The 22146-nt window shown below is 42.9% G+C and overlaps 2 protein-coding genes across 2 annotated transcripts in view; one reads left to right on the plus strand and one right to left on the minus strand.

The window, feature by feature from the left end:
* The window catches only part of LOC126203420 (uncharacterized), a 501622-nt gene that overhangs the window by 423561 nt on the left and 55915 nt on the right, over window positions 1-22146 (minus strand). The window lies entirely within an intron of this gene.
* LOC126204157 (cuticle protein 21-like) overlaps window positions 1-22146 on the plus strand; it is a 51139-nt gene that overhangs the window by 15380 nt on the left and 13613 nt on the right. The window contains exon 4 of the mRNA XM_049938565.1: window positions 6103-6325. Coding sequence (XP_049794522.1) covers window positions 6103-6325 — 223 coding nt within the window. The remainder of the gene's footprint in view (window positions 1-6102; window positions 6326-22146) is intronic.

Genomic DNA, 22146 nt, shown 5'->3' on the forward strand with positions numbered 1-22146 from the left:
TTGTGTTATTTGTTGGTACTTATTATTTTTAATTAGCTGATGTGGGTCAAACCTCCTTTTTATTTTATTTGTTTTTCTGGTCCTCTTCTTTAACTGAGTGAATTTGATTTTAATTTTAACCATATAATGGTCTGAGCCTGTGTCTACTCCTCTCAGTACTTTAACATTGTGGATCTCCTTATGAAAATTTTTGTCCGTACAGACATGGTCTAGCTGCCACTCGCCCTTCCTCCAGTCTGGATGTTTCCATGTTTTAAGTTTATTTGGCTTCGTCTTAAAGTATGTTGATTTAGATATAAGGTTGTGTTCTCTGCAGAGTTCTACAGGTCTTTGACCGTTTTTGTTCGTAAATTTATGTTGACTCCATTTTCCAATTATATCTTTATATTTCCTTTCTTTTCCCAACTGAACATTGAAATCTCCGAATACGATTTTTACATTCTTTTTATTTACTCTGGTCACAGTTTGTTCTAGAAGGTCCCAAAATTTATCTACCTCCTCCTTTGTTTTTGTTAGACAGTTTTTTCATTTGTTGGTGCATGAGCATTTATTATTGTATAGGTTTTATTCATTGTTTTAAAGCTTAGAGTCGCAATTCTTGGTGATACTGCTTGGAAATCCGTTACTGAATTTATTATTTTTATGTTTACTAAAAACCCTGTTCCAAACTGGGGACATTGTTTCATTGCCCTCAGTCCTGGAACTGCATTTCACTGGAAAAAAAGGGACGGAAAATTGCACAGAGTTGTAGAATACGCGATAACTAAAATAATAAACACAAACTTTTGCTCATCCACAAGCAGCAATTATTGATCAATAATTTGACAGATTTTACATTTCTACTGAAAGTGAAAAGTTTGTAATGTTTATTTTCATACCCAAAAATTGGACGTATACTCTTAAAGAAAAAGAATTTGGAGCAAGCAACTACACTGCAACAAAATCAAAACAAGGCAAAAAAAAAAAAAAGAAGTGAAAGGAAGAGACGTACTATCTATTCCCAACATTACGCCTGAGGAGTCCTTGCTGCAAAAAACAGTCTTGTTCTTGAGAGTTTTCTTGTGTTGATACAAGCAGACAAAAGCATAGCAAAAAAAGTTACATTTCTATGGGCAAAGATGGCGAGGACAAGCATGATTTTTTAAAATCTGTTTTATGAAACCTAAGGTAGATATACGTCCTTTAAGTAACATTCAGTCTTTATTGAGCATGCGTTGTTATGATGTTAAAATGCTCTCGTAAGTGACAAGGGAGAGCGAAATCTTAAATTAAATGGATAATTTCTAATAATGTAATGAACAGTCAACAGATAAAAAATAACAATGATCTTACAGACACTTATGGTTTGTTGCCATGCAAGAACTTGTTACGAAATCCAGAGCCAAACACACTACGTAATGGATGCTGTGCTTATCAGTACAATAAATCGTATTTTAATATATTCCCACTAAAACGCTATCATGAAATTTGGCAAACGCTTTAAAAAATAATTTATGACATTTTTTGGTCCAAAACAAAAACAAAAATTTTTTAATTTAAGAAAAATTTTTTTGAGAAAATTCAGCAGTTCTATGGCTGTGGTCAAGTAGTAAATATTTTCCAAGCTTACACAAAACTGAATAAAATTGTACAACTTATAGGTCAGCAAGTCAGTTAAATTGAGATATGGCCATTTCAATGTTTGAAAACGTGACATCGCACAATGTTTTAAATTTAGACTTTAATAACTCAGAAACTCAAGATCTAAAGAAGATTCATTTGAGATTTCTCTTGCACTCCGCTACTATCATTGGACCAAAATTTAACAAAATCTGAGATACCAGCAACTGGATTATTGTTTGACTTTACATGGTCTCACACGATGATAAATGCAATCTGCCAACATTGGTCTTCCGCGGAGGTTCGACGCATATGTATCTCAGTTGCGCGTTGTACGTACAACTGGGACTCCTTTAAAAAGCCTGCGTCCTGTGTTGCCATTGGAGTCTCTACCATCAAAGGAAGCCGCAACAACGGTCGCCTTGCTGAGTCACTTGTGCTTTAGACTAGGACTGCTGATATTTTTCAAAACTATTGGGTCTCCGATGTATGGATGTTTATAAACTGTCATTATCGGTTCTCAATACATCGAAGAAATTAACGATAAACAGGCGGAGAAAATATCGACGTAGCTGCCTATAAAAATATCGGCTGCACTTTGTAAATCTACTTCCGGTTTTAGATATTTGAATTGAAAGGAAAACGATGCACGTTCACGCTTGGCGATAACCACTTTGCTAACATTGGAAACTAAATGTTAAGTGGCACAATAAGGTTTCTGATGGGTCTGTCATTCGATTTCGTCACATATCGGATTTGCCCGGAACACTTCATGTTAACTTCCCGGTTTTTTCTTTTTCCCCTCATTTCTGCGAACGCCAGCGATCTAGCAGTTGTGTGAAAACTACGTGGAAAAGCTAAACGTCGAAGTTACTGTTGGTAGCGGAGAGCGCCTATTTCGTCAGCATTTCCCTCACACGTCTCCACATACCGCAAAGACCAATCTTGTAACTCGGATTTTTGTTCATCATTTTCGGCAACTGTTTTTGAAGAATGTCGATCTGAAGAAATAGTACATTAGTTGCGCTAAAAATTGTTTTTTAACGCAATTGGTGTGCTGTTTCTTCACATAGCACCCCCCCCCCCCACCGAAGCAATCGCAGTTGTTCTTTTGTGCCACATATAATAGTTTCACATAGCGAAAGAGAAAGACTGGATGTGATGGAACCTCAAAAAGCAAGACTCCTTCACACAGTAAAATTGTGTCCAACTACAATTTCAAAAGAACAGCGTCAAGTATTTTCCGAAAATTGTGAAAGAAATATAATACAAAATGAAAAATCTGCACTCGATAACGCCGTTTGATATACATATATCGAGGGGAAAAATATCGCCGATTAATATCGAGCGTTTTGGAAAAGTTTCGATATTCCGACATTTTATTAACAGCCCTACTCCAGGCGCTTTAACACTGCCAGTGTGGATATTCTTTTGCTGTGAACAAGCCGACTTCTTAACGCAAGGCACGTAACGTAGCTGTACGGATCTTCCACGACCGAGCGATCAATGTCTGTCCTTGGGACCTAGCCATATGGAGCTGTTGAGATCCTGCAGGGCTACGTATAGTCCTTCTGAACCGACTGATTCCGTATTGGCACAACACACTTGTGATTCCGACCAACTCGAAAAGCAGTCTCGGCAGCCAACGATTGTACAGTTATCTTGTGTTGGTGATGTTTCTGTCTAGTCAACAGTCATCTGACGAATTCATCTCCTGTGCCACTCTCTCTCATCCACCGTATGTGCTCAACAACCCGCGGTTCCCTACTGAAGCACCTAGAACTGCTCGGCAACAGCGGCCCGCAGTCTGTTTCCCTTGCAATTTTCATTTATACAGTTCCCTCTAGTACTATAGAAGTTGTTTGCTGGTGTTAACATGATGGCTCTTCTTCTTCTTCTTCTTCTCCGTATTTTTAAAATTTTCCTTTCTTCATAGATTCTGCTGAAAACCTCGTCATTCCTTACTTTATCAGTCCAACTACCCTACAACATCCTTTTATACCACCACATCTGAAACGCTTCGATTGATTCCCTTCTTTTACAGTGTTCCCACAGTTCATGATTCACTACCATGCGATGCAGTGTTCTAATCCTATATTCTCAGAAACTTCTTCCTCAAATTAAGGAATGTATTTGATACTAAAAGACTTCTTTAAGTCAGAAATATGCTCTTAGCCTATGCTAGTCTGATTTTCATGTCGTTGTTGCTTCGTCCGATGTGGCACAATTCCGTAACTTCACATCTACTTTGTGGTCATCAATTTTGACGTTAAGTTTAGCGCTAATGTTATCTGCTACTCAGTGCTTTAGTCTTTCCTTGGTTTACCCTCATTCCGTATTCTGTTCTTATTGCACGATTCATTCTGTTCAACAGATCCTGTAGTGATTCACGTTTACTGAAGATAGCAATGTCATCTGCGAATCTTATATCATTTCACCTTGAATTTTAATCCCACTCTTGAGCCCTTCTTGTATTTGGTTGCAGCTTCTTCGAAGTACAGATTGAACATTAGGGGCAAAAGATTTCGTCCCTGTCTTACATACCTTTTTATCAAAGCTCTTCATTCTACGTCTTCCATTCTTAATGGTCCTTCTTACCAAGAAGAAGAATTAAATGATCTGCTGAACGGAATGAACAGTCTAATGAGTACACGGTATGGTTTGAGAGTAAATCGGAGAAAGACGAAGGTAATGAGAAGTAGTAGAAATGAGAACAGCGAGAAACTTATCAGGATTGATGGTCACGAAGTCAATGAAGTTAAGGAATTCTGCTACCTAGGCAGTAAAATTACAAATGACGGACGGAGCAAGGAGGACATCAAAAGCAGACTCGCTATAGCAAAAAAGGCATTTCTGGCCAAGAGAAGTCTACTAATATCAAATACCGGCCTTAATTTGAGGAAGAAATTTCTGAGGATGTACGTCTGGAGTACAGCATTGTATGGCAGTGAAACATGGACTGTGGGAAAACCGGAACAGAAGAGAATCGAAACATTTGAGATGTGGTGCTATAGACGAATGTTGAAAATTAGGTGGACTGATAAGGTAAGGAATGAGGAGGTTCTATGCAGAATCGGAGGGGAAAGGAATATGTGGAAAACACTGTTAAGGAGAAGGGACAGGATGATAGGATATCTGCTAAGACATGAGGGAATGACTTCCATGGTACTAGAGGGAGCTGTAGAGGGCAAAAACTCTAGAGGAAGACAGAGATTGGAATACGTCAAGCAAATAATTGAGGACGTAGGTTGCAAGTGCTACTCTGAGATGAAGAGGTTAGCACAGGAAAGGAATTCGTGGTGGGCCGCATCAAACCAGTCAGTAGACTGATGAAGAAAAAAAAAAAAAAAAAACTTCTTATACACACATAGTACACTGAGGTTGACAAATGTCTGGGATAGTGATATGCACATACACAAGGAACAAAAGGGCAGTGCGTTGTCGGAGCTGTCATGTTCCGTCGGATAATTCATGTGAAAAGGTTTCTGTCGTAATTCTGGCCCCACGACAAGAAATAACATGCTTTGAACGCGGAATGGCAGTTTGAGCTACACACATGGGACATTCCATTTCGAAAATCGTCAGGAAATTCAATATTCCGTCAATAGTGTGGCGAGAGTACCATATTTCAGACATTACCTATTATGGACAACGCAATGGTCGAGGACCTTCACTTAACGACCGAGACCAGCGGCGTTTAAGTCGAGCTGTCCATGCTAACAGACAAGCAACACTGCGTGAAATAACTGCAGAAATCAATGTGGGACGTACGACGAACGTATCCGTTAGAAGTGCTGCGAAATTTGGCGTTAATGGGCTATGACAGCAGACGACCGCCGCGTCATGTCCCGCAGCTCCTCTCCTGGGTTCGTGACTATACCGGTTGGACTCTCTAGACGACTGGAAAACCGTGGCCTGGTCAGATGAGTCTCTATTTCAGCTGGTGAGAGTTGATGGTAGGGTTAGAGTGTGGCGCAGACCCCACGACACTATGGGCCCAACTTATCAACAGGGCACTGTGAAAGCTGGTGGTGGCTCCGTAACGGTGTGGGCTTTTACATGGAATGGACTGGGTTCTCTGGTCCAACTGAACCCAATCACTGACTAAATCATTGTGTTCAGCTACTTGGAGACCAACTGCACGAAACAACGATGGGATTTTTATGGATGACAATGCGCTGTGTCAACGGGTCACAGCTTTTCGCGACTGGATTGAACAACATTCTCGACAATTCGAACGAATTATTTGGCCATCCAGATAGCCCGATATGAATATCACTGCACATTCATAGGACATAACCGATAGGTCTGTTCGTGCACAATCCTGCAACGGCAACGCTTTCGTATTTATAGACAGCTACAGAGCCAGTATGGCTCAGTATTTCTGTAGGGAAATTCACAGTTTCATGGAATCATGCGGCACGCGCCAGCGTCGTTTAAGGATGTTACTCTACGGTTCTACACCCTTCCAGTTGTTGCACCGCTGTGTGATACTGTCGACAGGCGAAGCCAGACTACTCGTTCGCGTTCGGCGTCGAGGACCCGGAGTCGGGCAACGCACAGGCGCACGAGGAGCGCCGTGACGGCGGCGTGGTCAAGGGCCAGTACACGCTGCTCGAGCCGGACGGCCGCACGCGCACCGTCGTCTACACCGCCGACCCCGAGCACGGCTTCCGCGCCGACGTCACCTTCAGCGGCACCGCCATCTCGCAGCCAAGCAACAGGGGCAACAACAACAACAACAACAACAACAACAACAACAACAACCACAACTACAACAGCTACTACTATTGACGAACTCGCACACTTCCTCCACTGTCGCAAACTCCTATCGTGGTAGAATTTACTATAGGACCTCTACATCGCAATACTCTTACTCCTAGTAAAAGCCAAAGTAATCTGATTGTTTACTGAAGCTCGTTTAGGCAGTAGATTTCACCGAACAACACATCAAACTTTATGTACACTTCTCGTCCCAGCTACTGGTAAAAGCCATCCTATGCCAATGCCGGTTCCAAACACGACAGACTACGCACGCACTGGTGTAAGTAATTTACTTCAAATGGCATTTAGAACAGCCACTATACCTAAAGATCATAAATAAATTGACGGGTATATCTTCGGCAAAAAGCTGTGGGATAACAAATCAGTAAACACAATACTTTGTCAAAAACAATGTGTTCGGATACGGAATTTTCAAGAATTGTAATGAAGTTAGAAATTACGTAATCAGTACATGCATGCTGTTCTCTGAAGCACCCAATGACAGGCAAATTTCTTGAGAGTAAGCTACTGTTGCTCCGTTTCTCGTAAATGCATACGTTAAATGAACTGTGCGTCCTCCTAATTACCAGATATAATTTCAACGACCATCTGTTTCCGGTGTCGGTTTTCAAAAGACTTAGCTCACAGAGTGAAATTACCCTGCAAAATGCCATTACATATTTAGCACCAATACGCTTTCTGTACAGGACCTTTTCTGTAATAATTATATACACACTCGAACCACCCTCCCCCTTGTCTTCGCAAATGTAACCAAACTAAGCCGCTGCTACCTGATGAGGAATTCAGACTGATTGAGAACGCTAAGAGTTCGGTGTACTGCAATGCCAGAGGACTACTATAGGCCTACGCAAATGGGGACATCTGGAGTACAGAGTTTTAATTATCAATGTAATCAATTTGTAGCAAATAACAATCAGTTCTCTGGGATATGATATGTCCTTCTGTGTCAGCTATAAAACTTGATTCTTGCGGCATGACATCTGTAACTGATGAACACTTTTACATAAAAAATGACAATTTTAAAGTCTGCCGCCCCCGCCCTCCCCAGATGATTTCTACGAGCGTCCATGATGATAATACTTCAGAGTTACATTTCCTATTAAGACTGATTTAGTTTCCACGACAAAACACTAACTGTGTGAAACGTTTGTAGGAATACGGCAATAACATCTAGTCTCCTTCACAACTGTAGTTAATGGTAGTTGAAGTTATGGGTACCTTTAACAAACCGCGTAACAGTTCTAAGGGAATGATACATTCAGTTGTAAGAAGCATCACTTGTACCAATTACTTCCTCATCTGTACAAATACAGAGGGCAGACTTAATATATACTGGATGTTAATGTGTAAAATCTTTTACAACTCAAGTTCTTGAACGATTTTAACAACTGTAAGTATTGTGCATAGCAAATAAAATATACGAAAGCGAAACTTTTGTATTCTTCCAAGAAGAAAACCTGGAAAAATGCTATGACTTGACTGTAGTTTTAAGAGAAATGAATGTACATTTTTTCTCTCTTACAAATATTTTTTTTATGTACACTGCATCAAACGAAGACCAGTGGAAAAGATAATTCCTTAATTACGATCTATTATTTTGATTTTCTGAAAATCAGTTATGATCTCTATATGATATTCATGATCACAACAAATCTTACTTGCACCATCTGCAGAAATACTGGGTACAACAACGCAGTACAGTACGCGAATGAATACTTAACACACAGCCTGGTGATAGCCTTTTGATTCTAAGTCGCTTCGTGAATCACTGAAAAAAGCAAATAGATTAGACCTTGAGGCTTCCAGGTGATTCCACGTCGCTGTCAAGCACATGCCCATACAGCCGGCCGAACCGTCGATCATATTAACACAATCTTCACGCGTGGCAGAGTTGTTAGCGCAGGTCCATCTAATCGCAGCTCTAGATTGTCACCCCGGTCACCTGATGGCAGTGTGCTGTTACTTTGTGTGGTAAGCCCTCAAGTGTACGGTGTATCGTAACAACTCTCATAGTCTTCAACTGTCAGCAGTCCATAAACCCAAAGCCCCTAAACATTTTGAACAAGCCGAATTATCATCTTTTTTGCTGTGTCACAAACTGACATTACAGTATTCGCACTTGCCCACAATCTACATGTACTGAAAATTTTATGCCGTATTTTCCTTGTGTGTCTTGTCCAAGGCTTTTCCTTGAATGCAATGTGTCATATCCTTCAAGTGCTTATTACATTATCTTTGGGACTACTAGCGCCTTGGTACTATTAGATCCTTCTGCGTCCTTAACGCGGATCATCGTCACCTTCACATGCTACACTGCGATGCCCCTTTGAAAGTTCTTTGATTCTTTGTTCTTTTAAAAAAAGTGCTTTTGGTTCTTCGTATTGTTTTGTACCCGAAGTACTGAGCGTATATTGGTTTAACTTAACTCAGTATAAAGCAGACATCGTTATTCAATGCTAAAGCTTCCATTAGGATAGTGATAAAATTCAAATGAAAGAAATCAGCCAACCAGATTCCCTTTCATCAATTCTTAACAGTTCAAGAGGAAATTGTGAGATCCCTAAAATGTGAAAACGATGATGGAGTAAGTGTAAATGGAACATACGTTAACCAGTCTCCATTTTTTTTTGAAAAACGATGTACACAACTACGTTAGCTAATTTATCAACAACCCGTTTCAGTCAAGCAGACCATCTTCAGGTTTATTGGGACAGCGTCATGTGATGCGTGACAACCCATAACCACTATCAAGCATAATGTTACAAAGCAAAATCTCTAACTATAATACTTATGAAGTGCCTCGCCATATGCCTACTGCACGTCGTACGAGCTCCTGATTTATAGCTGAACGGAGAAGTTGGTTTCCGACTTGATGCTTCATAGTGGGTATACGTTATCATACATCCGATTACAATGTCACAAAACCCACGAAGAGAGTCTGTTTATGACAATCTGGCTGTTTAATAAATTGATACAGCCGTGTGCAACCGTGATTTTTTAACAATTTCTACAAGCTGTGATCATCGCCTTCTCAATCTAACACACCTTTCCGCTGCTGACGACACTACTGTCCGCGTTTAGTGCACTAACAGTCACAATGAAAGGAAAAACAAGCGAGTCTGAAATCACTCCTAAAAATCGATGCCAACAGAACTATAAGAACGCACAGTGAAGACGTAGAAATTGCGAATGGGCAAGTAACTAATTTCTGTATCTAGGGCACCTGAAGACAGTAACTGTTCGGACCGCAAAAGAGTAAAAATGGTCTGATATACTTTTAAGTTTTCCAAACGAAGGTAACGTTAACTCTGAATCGTGAGATGTACTTAGTGCAGTGAGACACGTGCTTTTAATTCGAGAAACCATTCAAGATGAAGAGTAGTCAGCGAAGTACTGGGAAACGTCTTTTGGGAATTACTGGGAAGGGGAAGGGTGTGTGAATGCGATCAGTAAACAAATTGGTGTGGAAAACTTGATTAAGGCTATAATGAAAATGTATCTGAAGTGCGCGAGACATGAGGCCCGGCGAATAGATGGACAACGGTAGTTCATGTCGCAAATTATCCGATAAGAAAGAAGGCAGGCCCGGCGAATAGATGGACAACGGTAGTTCATGTCGCAAATTATCCGATAAGAAAGAAGGCAGAGGAGCACGATTAACCTAGAGGCAGACAGGTGAAGACCATAACGCATGGAGAAGACTAACGGAGGCCTTTATCCAGGAGATGTTAAATAAGTGAGTCAATTTCTCCAATCTTTAGAGACTTTGTCAAAATTGTTTGAAAGTGATACTCCATAGCAAGGGCTTTCCAAACCAGCAACTGGATACACTTGCTCAATACGAAAGCGTCTATTCAATAACACAGCAGTCTCGTCTAGTGAAACGCTCGTGGTTTAGGAAGTTGCATCACCTTAACGCAGCATTGCTTTCCAGTCAAGCGGAAAAGCTTTCACACAAGTTCGTTTGTATATAGCCTAGCAACCCGTGCTTGCAGCACTGACGCTTTCACATCTTTTTTATGTTTGGAATGATGTGTGTTTTGTAATTTCGAATCTGTTTTCTTCGATAACGGTTCTTCAGAAGTTACGTTCTGTGTCCGTTGCAGAGTGGCTTCACTTTGTATTGGAAAGGGAACAGCGAAGTTAATGTTCCAATATCAGAATTTGAAAAAGCGATACAGCAAACATAAACCATTACAAACTTACCGGATGCTTTACAGAACATTGGATTTGAATCAGTGAAACAAGAGTCTATTCTTTCGCACGTTAACTCCGATTTTCCAGCTTTTCCAGGACGCTAAACAAAATTATCCGAGTGTGGTGTTCTATAGACGGTTTCAGTTAGGCTATGTTCAAACTTCGCCGTTTAGCCTCGTTGTTCACGAAGTATTAATCTCGTGATTCACTGCCTTTTGTAGAATTTGCAGTGCGGTGCTGTGACCCGGTCGGATAGCGAAGCGTGTTAGCACGTCGTTTCCGCGATTCGGGCAGGCGCGCTGGCGCCGGCTCCGAATCGAATTTGCCTGGTGGATTAATGAGGCCGATGTGCCGACAAGCCTCTATGTGGTTTTTAGGCAGTTTCCCACATTCCACTAGGTGAAGACCGAACTGGTACCCACAACCCGCCTCAGTTACACGACTCGCATACACTTAGAAAATGTTCACACACTTTTAAATCGGTAACACTAGGCACAGACAGTTGTGATGTACATATTCACTCCCGAGGAGGCAAAGGGGTGGCTACAAGGAGGACGTCCAGCTAACCTCTTCTCTTTAACAACGCCGATGTCGAAGCATAAGAAGAACAAGGATGAGTGTAGTAATGTAGGCTCCAATACGAATAATATTCAGAATCAATGACTTCGTGGAAAAATAATGGCGCTCTGCGACACTTGTTCTGAAAAGTGGTTATAACTTTTGATATTTTCCTGCTGCGTTTGTTTTTGTTAGCAGGAAATTTTATACTTTTAGATGTTTATTATCTCTCATTTGGCCAGTAATAGTAGTACGCCAATTTCTATGCATTAAATACGAGTACGAAGGCCGGTTACTTTATATCTTGTCTGAAACAGCAATTTCCAGTGTCCCTGAAACTCCCACGTTTAATAGCGCTTCCTACGTGAAAGGAAAGGCAGCTAGAACGTCTTGTTCATGACATTGCCATTACGTAAAGAACACCCCTCATTGGCACCATCCCATACTAGGCTGACATGATTTAGGAAAATGACTGCTTCCTCGAGTTGAAAACTGTAATCGAGAGTTTTAACTGTGACGCGCCCGTCTACATTTCGTTAGGGGCATCGAAGCGAATTAGTTATACACTCTTGTGAGAATAAATTGGCTGCAACTGGCCGATACAACAGTTTAGACGCTAGCTTTAAGTTACTTTGAAAAATACGACTGGACAATTTGTGCTGATAGAGAAATAACCCTCTCTGTGCTTCTTGGCATTGACAAGTGAAGCAACCACCCAACCAGTCACCAATTTTACTCCTGTTTCAGACGTCAGTAGTGAGCATTTGTGAAACAAATGCTGTTCTAGTATGATGCGTTTTTCAAGCGTTTCCGCGAAATCAATGTTCAAATATGTAGCAGCCTGCTGAACACCAAACGAGAGCGCCAGCCGTCGGTGATATTCGTGGCGAGAATATAAATAAGGAATCTTTATGAAATTAACGTCTATTTATCGAAACCTCCATGTTCATTTCATCACGATTCCTTGCTGTTAACTAGATTACATTTAATCGCAAATGATTCGCGACGACGACGACGATTTAGACGATACTCTATCAAACATTTCGGCGGACATAGGTTGCTTATTTTTTAAGGATCTGTATATATAGTGCATAAATACAACTATTTATAATAGATAAAACGGAGATATTGTTGTCAAAAAAATAAAACGGAGATATTGTTGGCAAAAATCTCGAAAAGTTGTAGACCGGTTTTACTCGAACTTTCAGACTGGCCTAGGCTTTATGACAACGCACAGGTTTTCTGATAAAACAGATAAGATAGAAAATGCTGTGATGTGAAAATCTGTAGTTTCGTTTACTTTTTCGCTATTTCTTGACTTCTATAGGGTAAATGTAAACCATTAGACAAATTGTTCCTCCCATATACACTGTTCAGTCTAATTAGAAGGCCTGAATAACCATCTTTTGCAGCGCGGACCGCTGCGAGACGAGCAGAAGACTGTCACTGAATTTCTGGTAAGTACCGAAGGGATTGGTGGAGTCATGACGACTCCAGTGTTGTGGTCAGCCGCACTGGGTTTCTCGGTTGGTGAGCCATGGCGTGATCAGACCGGTCGAGTGATTCTACAGATCATCGATTGGGTTTAAAACCGCGTGGGGGAGGGGGGGGAGGGGGGGTTGGTGGCTTGGGTGGTTCGAATGGCTCTAAGCACTATGAGACTTAACATCTTAGGTCATCAGTCCCCTGGACTCAGAACTATTTAAACCTAACTAACCTAAGGACATCACATACATCCATGCCCGAGGCAGGATTCGAACCTGCGACCCTAGCAGCAGCACGGTTCCAGACTGAAGCGCCTAGAACCGACCGGACACAGCTGCCGGCTTGTTGGCTTGGGGAATACAGTAAACCCATCCTGGTGCTCGTTGAACCACACACGTCCACTGCGAGCGCTGTGTTCAAAAAATTTTCAAATGTGTATGAAATCTTACGGGACTTAACTGCTAAGGTCATCAGTCCCTAAGCTTACACACTACTTAACCTAAATTATCCTAAGGACAAACACACCCATGCCCGAGGGAGGACTCGAACCTCCGCCGGGACCAGCCGCACAGGCGAGCGATGTGACACGTTTGCTTTGTCCTGTTGGTAGATGCCAACGTTCTGAGAAACAACAAACTGCGAGAGTCGTACTTGTATTAATCCAATTTGCCTTACAGAATGACATCACCCAGAGAATGCCACGAAAGCATTCCCCAGACCATAAAGGTCCCTCCTCCAGCCTGGACCCGTCTGACGATTGACGTTTCACACCGTACATGCCAGTGGCCAGTAGCGGCTGCTGTATAAGAGCACAAGAGCACTGGAACACCCTCACATTCGACACCTTGCGGATTTATTGGTTATTTTTCTTTGAATGCTGTTAATGCAGATGCTGCAATCGAAAACATGCGGCACTTCAATCTTCCGCGCTACTGCTCCTCTAGACTCCGTGAAACTGGCGACAGGGGGTCTCGAGCACACCTCCAGTTGTGCACTTTTTAAGCAAGCTTTCGCGCATCCGCAACTCGCGTGACGTAACTGCCCTATAGGGCAACTACATGCAGATTTGATAAACTATGTGCACATTTCACTACGTGCACAGCTAGCCCTTGCCACTCAACTACAAGTTTCTGTCAGTGTCACGAGGTGGTGGCACACTACGGCAAACTTTCATCCCCATTCCCCTTCCTGCTAGATGATAGCACATTCCTCAGATATGCTAATTCACTCACTACATATTGTAAAATTAGATTGGACGCCAGTATATGTTAAAGTTGTACTGACACTAAATCTATTTTGTGTGTTTCTGAATGAGTTATAGTATATTAAGTCATGAATTTTTATCATAAGGGCCCAAAGCACATCACTGTCGAATGTGAGATTAGCATATATTCATGCTTCTGAAATCTGTTGATCTTACGGTGAGTTAGGTTTATCTATGCTTTAGGCCCACATTGCTTATATGAAAATTCACGAAAAGCCGTATCACTGATTTCTCGCCGGCCGGTGTGGCCGAGCGGTTCTAGGCGCTACAGTCTGGAACCACGCGACCGCAACGGTCGCAGGTTCGAATCCTGCCTCGGGCATGGATGTGTGTGATGTCCTTAGGTTAGTTAGGTTTAAGTAGTTCTAAGTTCTAGGGGACTGATGACCTCAGAAGTTAAGTCCCATAGTGCTCAGAGCCATTTGAATCATTTGAACTGATTTCTCTGATGTTCACTTAAATGTGGGATCGACGGCAGTGTGCCTTATGGATCTCAGCTTGTATTCTAGTGTCAAGTGACATGGTGGTATACATTACTACTTGAGACTAATCATTTCCACAAACGGCACCTTGTGTTTGGAGTTGGTTGCTTAATGAGCGGGAATCGGCTTTCGTGCGCAGTGTAAATATGAACTACATTTAATCTATTTTAAACGCCAACGGAAAAATAAAGCTGTGAGGACGGGTCCTGAGTCGTGCTTTGGTAGCTCAGTCGGTAGAGCACTTGCCCGCGAAAGGCAAAGGTCCCAAGTTCGAGTCTCGGTCCGACACACAGCTTTATTCTGCCAGGAAATTTCGTATCAGCGCACGCTGCGCTGCACACTGAAAATCTCATTCTGGGAAAAGTTAGCCGCAATGAAAGTAGGGTCTCCGAGAACAGATCCTTTGATTGAGAGAGTGACGAAATCAAGCGTGACTACAAGCGAACACTTAACAAGGAAGCGTACAGTTAACACAAGTTGTTGTGAGGGTGCAGCGTAAGAATTATCTGATTTTCCGCCCAGAGGTATATTCGTGAACTAATACGTCTGTTAGAGATCTTTTACATTTGTCCGATAAAAAATGGGAAAGCACGAGAACTCCCACTTACGCAAAAATGCAATATGCAGAGTTGCAAAAGCTTACACATTATTTCTTATTGCCCTAAACTGTACTTTATTACGTACAAAACAACGAAATTCCAAAAAAACTATTCTTTCGTTTGTCAGATAAATTATGATTATGTTTATTATTTTTATAATTAATGTTGTTATTGACAGTGGCTGTAGTTTTATAAATTTGTTGATAAGCATAACTATTAAAACAGATGCTGTTTATTAATTTTCCACTCTCAAATTTATCTGAATCTAAAAATCTGTGAACATCCACAATGCATACTCACGAGCCGCCACTGCCAACGGCCGTCTGCCCGATGAATCATAAAATGAGATTCGTCTGCAAAGGCCACCTGTCGCCACTCAGCAGACGTCAAATAGCAGTATTGGCGTGCAAATTCCAGCTTTCGTCGCTCATGAACAGCGGTCAGCATGAAGTCCATGAACCAGGCACCTGCTGCGCAGACTCATACGCAGTAACGTTCGCATAACGGTCGTTGAGGAGACCCTGTTTGTAGTCCCTCGGTTCATATGGGTGGTCAGTTGCTCAACACTTGCACGTCTATTCGCCAGTATAGATCTCGACATCTGCCTCTCACCCCTTCATCTACGGCACTCGGTTCACCATAGTTGCCCTGGCGCTAGTCTCGGATAGCGCCATTTTGCCATGAATGGCATACTTCAACCAGGGCGGTATGTGGACAGTTTACAAGCTTAGTCGTTTCGAAAATGCTTCCACCCTTGGCCGGAAAGCAAATGATCATTTCCTTTTGGACGTCAGATAAAGGCTTCGTTTCCGCATTACGAGAAAGAATGCGCAGTTTCCGCGTCCCCCCGACATGCTTCATATACCCTCCACTGCTAGTGGTGTCACCTGCCGTCTGTGAGTAGTTATTGCACGTTGACGTCGAACACACGCGGCGGCACCATTAATGTGAGTAGACCGTGCATTTAGGCATTCGTTTGGAGCTACTTTCAATTTCCAACCAAGGTTTCGTTTGCAGTGGCAATAACGAAGGTTCAAGGTAAAGAGAGGGGGCAAGAGGAGATGGACAGAGAGAGGGGGCAGGACGAGATGGACAGAAAGAGGGATAGGAGTTGTGGATACATATCCGATTCCCATACATACATAGCAATAGGGAAGCATTGCAGGGTTCGCCAGTTATTTAAATAATTCCATCCCAGATCGTAAAGGGAGGAAGGACAGAATGACAAGGAATCAAGGATTTATGAATGCATGGAGAGATGAACAGTAACAGGAGAAGCAGTTTATAAGAGCGCTCCCTAAATTCAGCGACAGTGTTAAGACTGAAATGTGAGCTGCCGACACAAAATTATTCTTTTCCGGCACTGTCATGCCACTCGAAACAAAAAGCAGACAAGGCAGCGCGCAGGCGGGCCGCCAGATGACTGAGGGGGCGCGGAGCGGTGGCATGCAGCAGTGGCGGCGGCGATTCGGCGCGCTCCTTTCCAGCCCGGCGCGCCCGCCTAGCGGCTCAGTTCCGCGGTAGCGCTGCGCCGTATCGCGCCACACACCCGTCACCAAAAGCCGACTCCAGTCTCCGCTCTCTTGCCAGACTTTGCGACACACTGCCGAAAAGAGTGAGAGAGAGAGAGAGAGAGAGAGAGAGAGAGAGAGCGCTATCGAGCAGAATCGCGCCAAGTAGCTCCTGCCGGTATCGAGCTGAATCGCGCCAAGTAGCTCCTGCCGGTGTCCACCACTCTTTTCCTAGCGGAAAGTCTCAAGATATACAGCATTGAACACAGCCTTAGCTGCGAGGAATCAAGGCCCTTATGAAATACAGGGGTTGCACAAAACGATGGAAATACCACGAGAAATGCACGCTTGAATATAAATGCAGACGCTAGCCAAGGCTTGAATATAAATGCAGACGCTAGCCAAGCCTACAGAGTATGTTGTTTGACCACAAAGAGCACCAGTGCAACGCCTTCGATATGTTGGAAGTGTCAGTTGTGGTACGAACAGTGTTCTGTGTACTTTTGAGAGCGATATGTAGGAGCTAAGTGATTCGAACGTGGATTAATTGTTGGTGCTCGTATGGTGGGTGCTTCCGTAATCAAGGCAGCTTCAAGTGTTTGCTGTTCCAAGAGGCCCAATACTAAAAATTTTTATTGCATGCAAGGAACGCGGACGAAGCTGTGTGTTGAGCGATTTTGACAGACGGTCATTGAAGACCATTGTGCCGAAAAATAAGAGAGCGACACCTACAAAAGTCAATGCGAGCCCTCTCGGCACCACAACACGAAGAGAACTCCACAAACAGGGAACAGCACGGCGAGCTGGAACTTCAATATCTCACCAGTGATACATATGCTCGTTAATTGGAAAACGTGTGGCCGGAGCAATAAAACCTCGACTATGGAGCAAGGGAAGAAAGTTACTTGGTCGTCTATGTCTTGTTGCGCACTTGTTTCCGATTTCTATCCAAGTTTATGTCCCTAAAGTGAAACCCTGACCAGGGTTTGGTGATAATTTGGGCATCCATATAATGGTATTCCATGGGCACTCTGCAAGATCCATTACTGCTATGGATAATGTGAGCAGTTTGGCTCAGCAGGTCTATCCCATTGGACGAGGGCGTGCTGAAAAGTAATGCCTCCAAATTTATTTGGAAACTCTGAAAGTTTTTTAAATAAAATGTTATTAACCTTCTACATCTTTATTCTTCATGCCTACATATTTATTTCTCAACCTACTTACCCTGGCGACGAACACATTTCTCCTAACGAGAGACCAGATTGAGGACAGCTACGGTCGCAGGTTCGAATTCCTGCCTCGGGCATGGATGTGTGTGATGTCCTTAGGTTAGTTAGGTTTAACTAGTTCTAAGTTCTAGGGGACTGATGACCTCAAAAGTTAGGTCCCATAGTGCTCAGAGCCATTTGAACCAGATTGAGAATGATCGATGACAGTAAACCTAAGGCGTCGGTTTGTTGCAGAAGTCGCATTGATCGTGTATGGTCTGGTACTGTCATGCTGAAGCGGAGGGGTGCGGTTCTATGCGCTACAGTCTGGAACCGCGAGACCGCTACGGTCGCAAAAAAATGGTTCAAATGGCTCTGAGCACTATGGGACTCAACTGCTGAGGTCATTAGTCCCCTAGAACTTAGAACTAGTTAAACCTAACTAACCTAAGGACATCACAAACATCCATGCCCGAGGCAGGATTCGAACCTGCGACCGTAGCGGTCTTGCGGTTCCAGACTGCAGCGCCTTTAACCGCACGGCCACTTCGGCCGGCGCGCTACGGTCGCAGGTTCGAATCCTGCCTCGGGCATGGAAGTGTGATGTCCTTAGGTTAGTTATGTTTAAGTAGTTCTAAGTTCTAGGGGACTAATGACCTATAGTGCTCAGAGCCATTTGAACCATTTTTGAAGAGGTACGCCACGCGGTGCATGAGTGGTTGCGCAGACTACCAATAGAATTTTTTTCTAAAGGAATTTATGCACTTTGTAAGCGCTGTAGGACTTGCATTGAGCGTGAGGGAGATTATGTTGAAAAGTGATACAACTTTGTACCACTTCTGCAAATGACCATTTGTGCCAAAACGATCTCGCTTATTTGGCGTGTGTTAAAACTGCTGCAATATTAGAAAGGCCTATTTCGTTCTACCTCGCGGACAGTGACAAAATAGACGTAATCAAATCGAGAAACCACACCGGTTTTGAGTACTATTTGTATTAACAGCTTTTTCAGTATTGTCTACTTCTGATTTTTCATGCGGCAAAACGTTTGACGAACTGTGATGAGGTAATAAATTGTTTCGCAGACAGGAAAGCGCGCTGTGTAAAGGTGTAGCAAGAGAAGAGAAAAAAATGCTGGGATCTAAGGAATGAAAAAATGTGTACTATCTTGCTTGTCTCTTGTTTTTACTGGTTTTATGTCGCACACAAGAGAAAGTTATTTGCTAATAGGCAATAAAGAGTGCAATTTTTCTGAACAGTTCTTATTCTTCGGGTCACAAATAATCCCACTCAGTATTAATTTTGAGTTCTTTTTAAAGTGGGGTAGGATGTCAAATTGGCCGGCTGGGAGCAGGAGGGGCACCACAGGATATTTTAATTTCTACTGTCCTGTATATAGGTTTGATGGCTTCTATTACAAAATATACACGTTTGAATCCCACAAAGCGAAATACAGTGACGTGCGATTGGAGAATGTTGTGTGAAGAGGCGTGACACTGCCCTTTGGCACACTTAAGGCCATTTCCTGCAACATGTATGTTTCATACATCAAACTCTTCAGACATATGTGCGCAAGAAAATGAATATATCTTTGAAAAATAGATTTTTAAAATTTTTGATGTCCTATCCCAAAGGCCCGAGTGGGAGGGGGCGCCAGTATCAAGTCTTTGCTCCGATTCGGAAATATCGTAGATCCGGGGCTGCCTGGGGTCATACCCAATGGCTCCCCAGACAATGTCGCCAGGCTTTGTACTGCTGGGCCTATCCCAAACATAAGAAGCCTTGGGCTTGCTGACTTAGCATCTGGTAATGTTCACGTTTATCCACAATTGCCTCATTTTGTAATTTGATGTTCCCTATTCTATCTTTCTATTTCGGCTGCCGCTATTCTGCGAAGTCATTTATCAGTCCCGAGAGAAGCAGTGGTTGTATGGAAGACAATTACTGCAATTGGTGCTTGCGCTATTCTAGTAGAAATGTATTTTATCCAGGAAGACACTTCGCTTACTTGAAGGGCTGGGACGATGCTGCTCTGCAGCCTTTACCAGGGACGAAACATGGACCCGCAGGGCTCATCCCCTCGAAAAAAATACGGCCTTACGATAAACGATGCCGTCAATCCGCACCTCACACAATCGCCTTTGTAGAATGAAGTAGTACCGGTTGATAAGCATGCGCATTTTCCATTGCCGTTTTCTGAAATTCTGCACCGTGCTCGCAGGTATGTCCAACGTTGGAGCAATTAACCGAGCGCTGCATGTTTGCACACCACCGCTCAACCCCTCCCGCAATGTTGCGGCCACGTCTTCGACATACTTCGGATCAACGGCTTTCCTCCCTATGCCGCATTGCACTTCAATAGAACCTGTCTTCGAATTTCACAATCATTTTCTCCAGACTAGAGAGGGGAAAAACCGAAACCGATATTTTAGTCCTGAAAAACGGGTATTTTGCCGTAATTATTTGTTTGGTTGGTTGGTTTAAAAGGGGGGAAGGGAAAGAAACCAACTAGACATACAGCACAATACAGATACGAAGGAAAAACCGCAAGAGCGACAGAAGAGCAACGAACACTATAAGGAACAAAATAGGGCAAGAAAAACACAGAGAGACGCAAGAAATAGGTAGAAGAGAGTAAACAGGAGAGCAGATTAACGTGGCTGGCTGACCACGAAAATAAAACGATAAGCCAGCCATTCTGCAACACATTAAAACCTCCACCCTAAATCACTAGGGTGGTGGACACTGAGGGACAAAGGACATGCGCTAAAACTTAGATCAAATGACAAAACCCACCCTCACGTATAAAACGTAAAACCAAATCAGCCGATGAAGCGCTGTCTGTTAAAATTAATGATAACGAGTCCGGTAACCTCAGGACAGCCAAACTATGACAGTGCAAAAGAATATGGGCCACTGTCAACCGGGCGCAGCACCGACACTGAGGCGGGTCTTCACGGCGCAGGAGGTAACCGTGGGTCGCCCAAACGTGACCACTGCGGAGCCGGCAGAGAACTACAGAGTCCCTGCGAGAGGCCCGTATGGAGGACTTCCACACATAAGCAGTCTCCTTAATGGCACGCAGTTTGTTGTGCGTACTGAGACTACGCCATCCCGTCTCCACAGCCGAAAAACCTTGCGGCGTAATAATGAACGCTAGTCGAACGCCACAGTGGTGCACTGGGTCGAGTAAACACAACATTCCTCCCTCCACCACCTTCTCAATCACTGGCACACAGCCTGGCTCACTAGCGGTTCTGGTCATATGAACAAGTGCAAAATTGGAGCGATTCGTCGACCTTCTCTTGATGAGCCCACTTCTTCCGCCGCGAGATTTGTATGCTGCCCAAAAGATGGGAGAAAGTAGTGGCCAGTACTTTGAATCGTAAATTTTATGTAAGTTTTTCACAATAAAGCCCAGAATTTCAAGAAGTAGTTCTAGACCTCACATATATTCTGGGAATTGAACTATTCAGAACACATCCGAACTGTTAGGAACAAATATGATTAACGAATGTAAGCCAAACCCTGTAACAAGACAATCGTTTGATGTCTACATGTAAGAAACTAATATCTATTTTTTCGGTAGTGACACTTCGTACACTTGTCACACGTTAAATTCGTCCAGTTTACGCTCGTCGGTAAAAAATTGATTATGTGATACTACAACATGAGCAGGAAATTTACATGCGACTTTCCCCAAGTCCTGCCTGAAATGTTCCGCTCTATAGAAGTTCTGTGTAGCGGAGAAAGCTGTCTCTCCAGAATGATATCGTTGAATATGTAAATTAAGGCTAAAAACTTCAGAAGGCACCGAATACCTCGCAGTGAAAATTCGCATGGAACGAAACGTATTTCAGATTACATGTAAATCTCTAAGTTCCCTTCCCCCGATAGTATTACCGAGGTAGGTTAGGAACACGGAAGTAACCTAAGTAGCAACTTGCCCTAGGCCGTTGAGCTACACGGATCACCATCTAAAGCTGAAATTATATTCGTCGAGAACATTTTAGTTTAAATCATTAACTCTGTTTCACCTCTCCGGAATGAAGGTGCAGTACTCTATTCAAATAATTCTTACCTCACTACTATGCAGCTGTCAATATTTTCCAGTGTCCATTTCTTACCAGTTTCAATCAATGCTGTCTACAGTATCTACATAGACACGAATAGTCTTCTATGGGCAGCTCTTACTTTCTTTATTTCGTTTCAATTAAAGAGCTACTGATGCCTGCTGATAAGGTATTTTTTTCTGGAGGTTTTTCTGCGTCATCAGTCAACAGACGGGTTCGATGCGCCCCACCACGAATTCCTCTCCTGTGCCAACGCATTAACGTTTGCCCTATTAGCCTTTCCCTTCTTCTTTTCAGTGTTTTCCATGTATTCCTATCCTCGCCGATTTTGCGGAGAACTATTTCTTTCTTTAGTCCATCTGGTTTTCAACGTTATACCGTAGCG

Source organism: Schistocerca nitens, chromosome 9, assembly GCF_023898315.1.
Source record: "Schistocerca nitens isolate TAMUIC-IGC-003100 chromosome 9, iqSchNite1.1, whole genome shotgun sequence".
Classification (NCBI taxonomy): Eukaryota; Metazoa; Arthropoda; class Insecta; order Orthoptera; family Acrididae; genus Schistocerca; species Schistocerca nitens.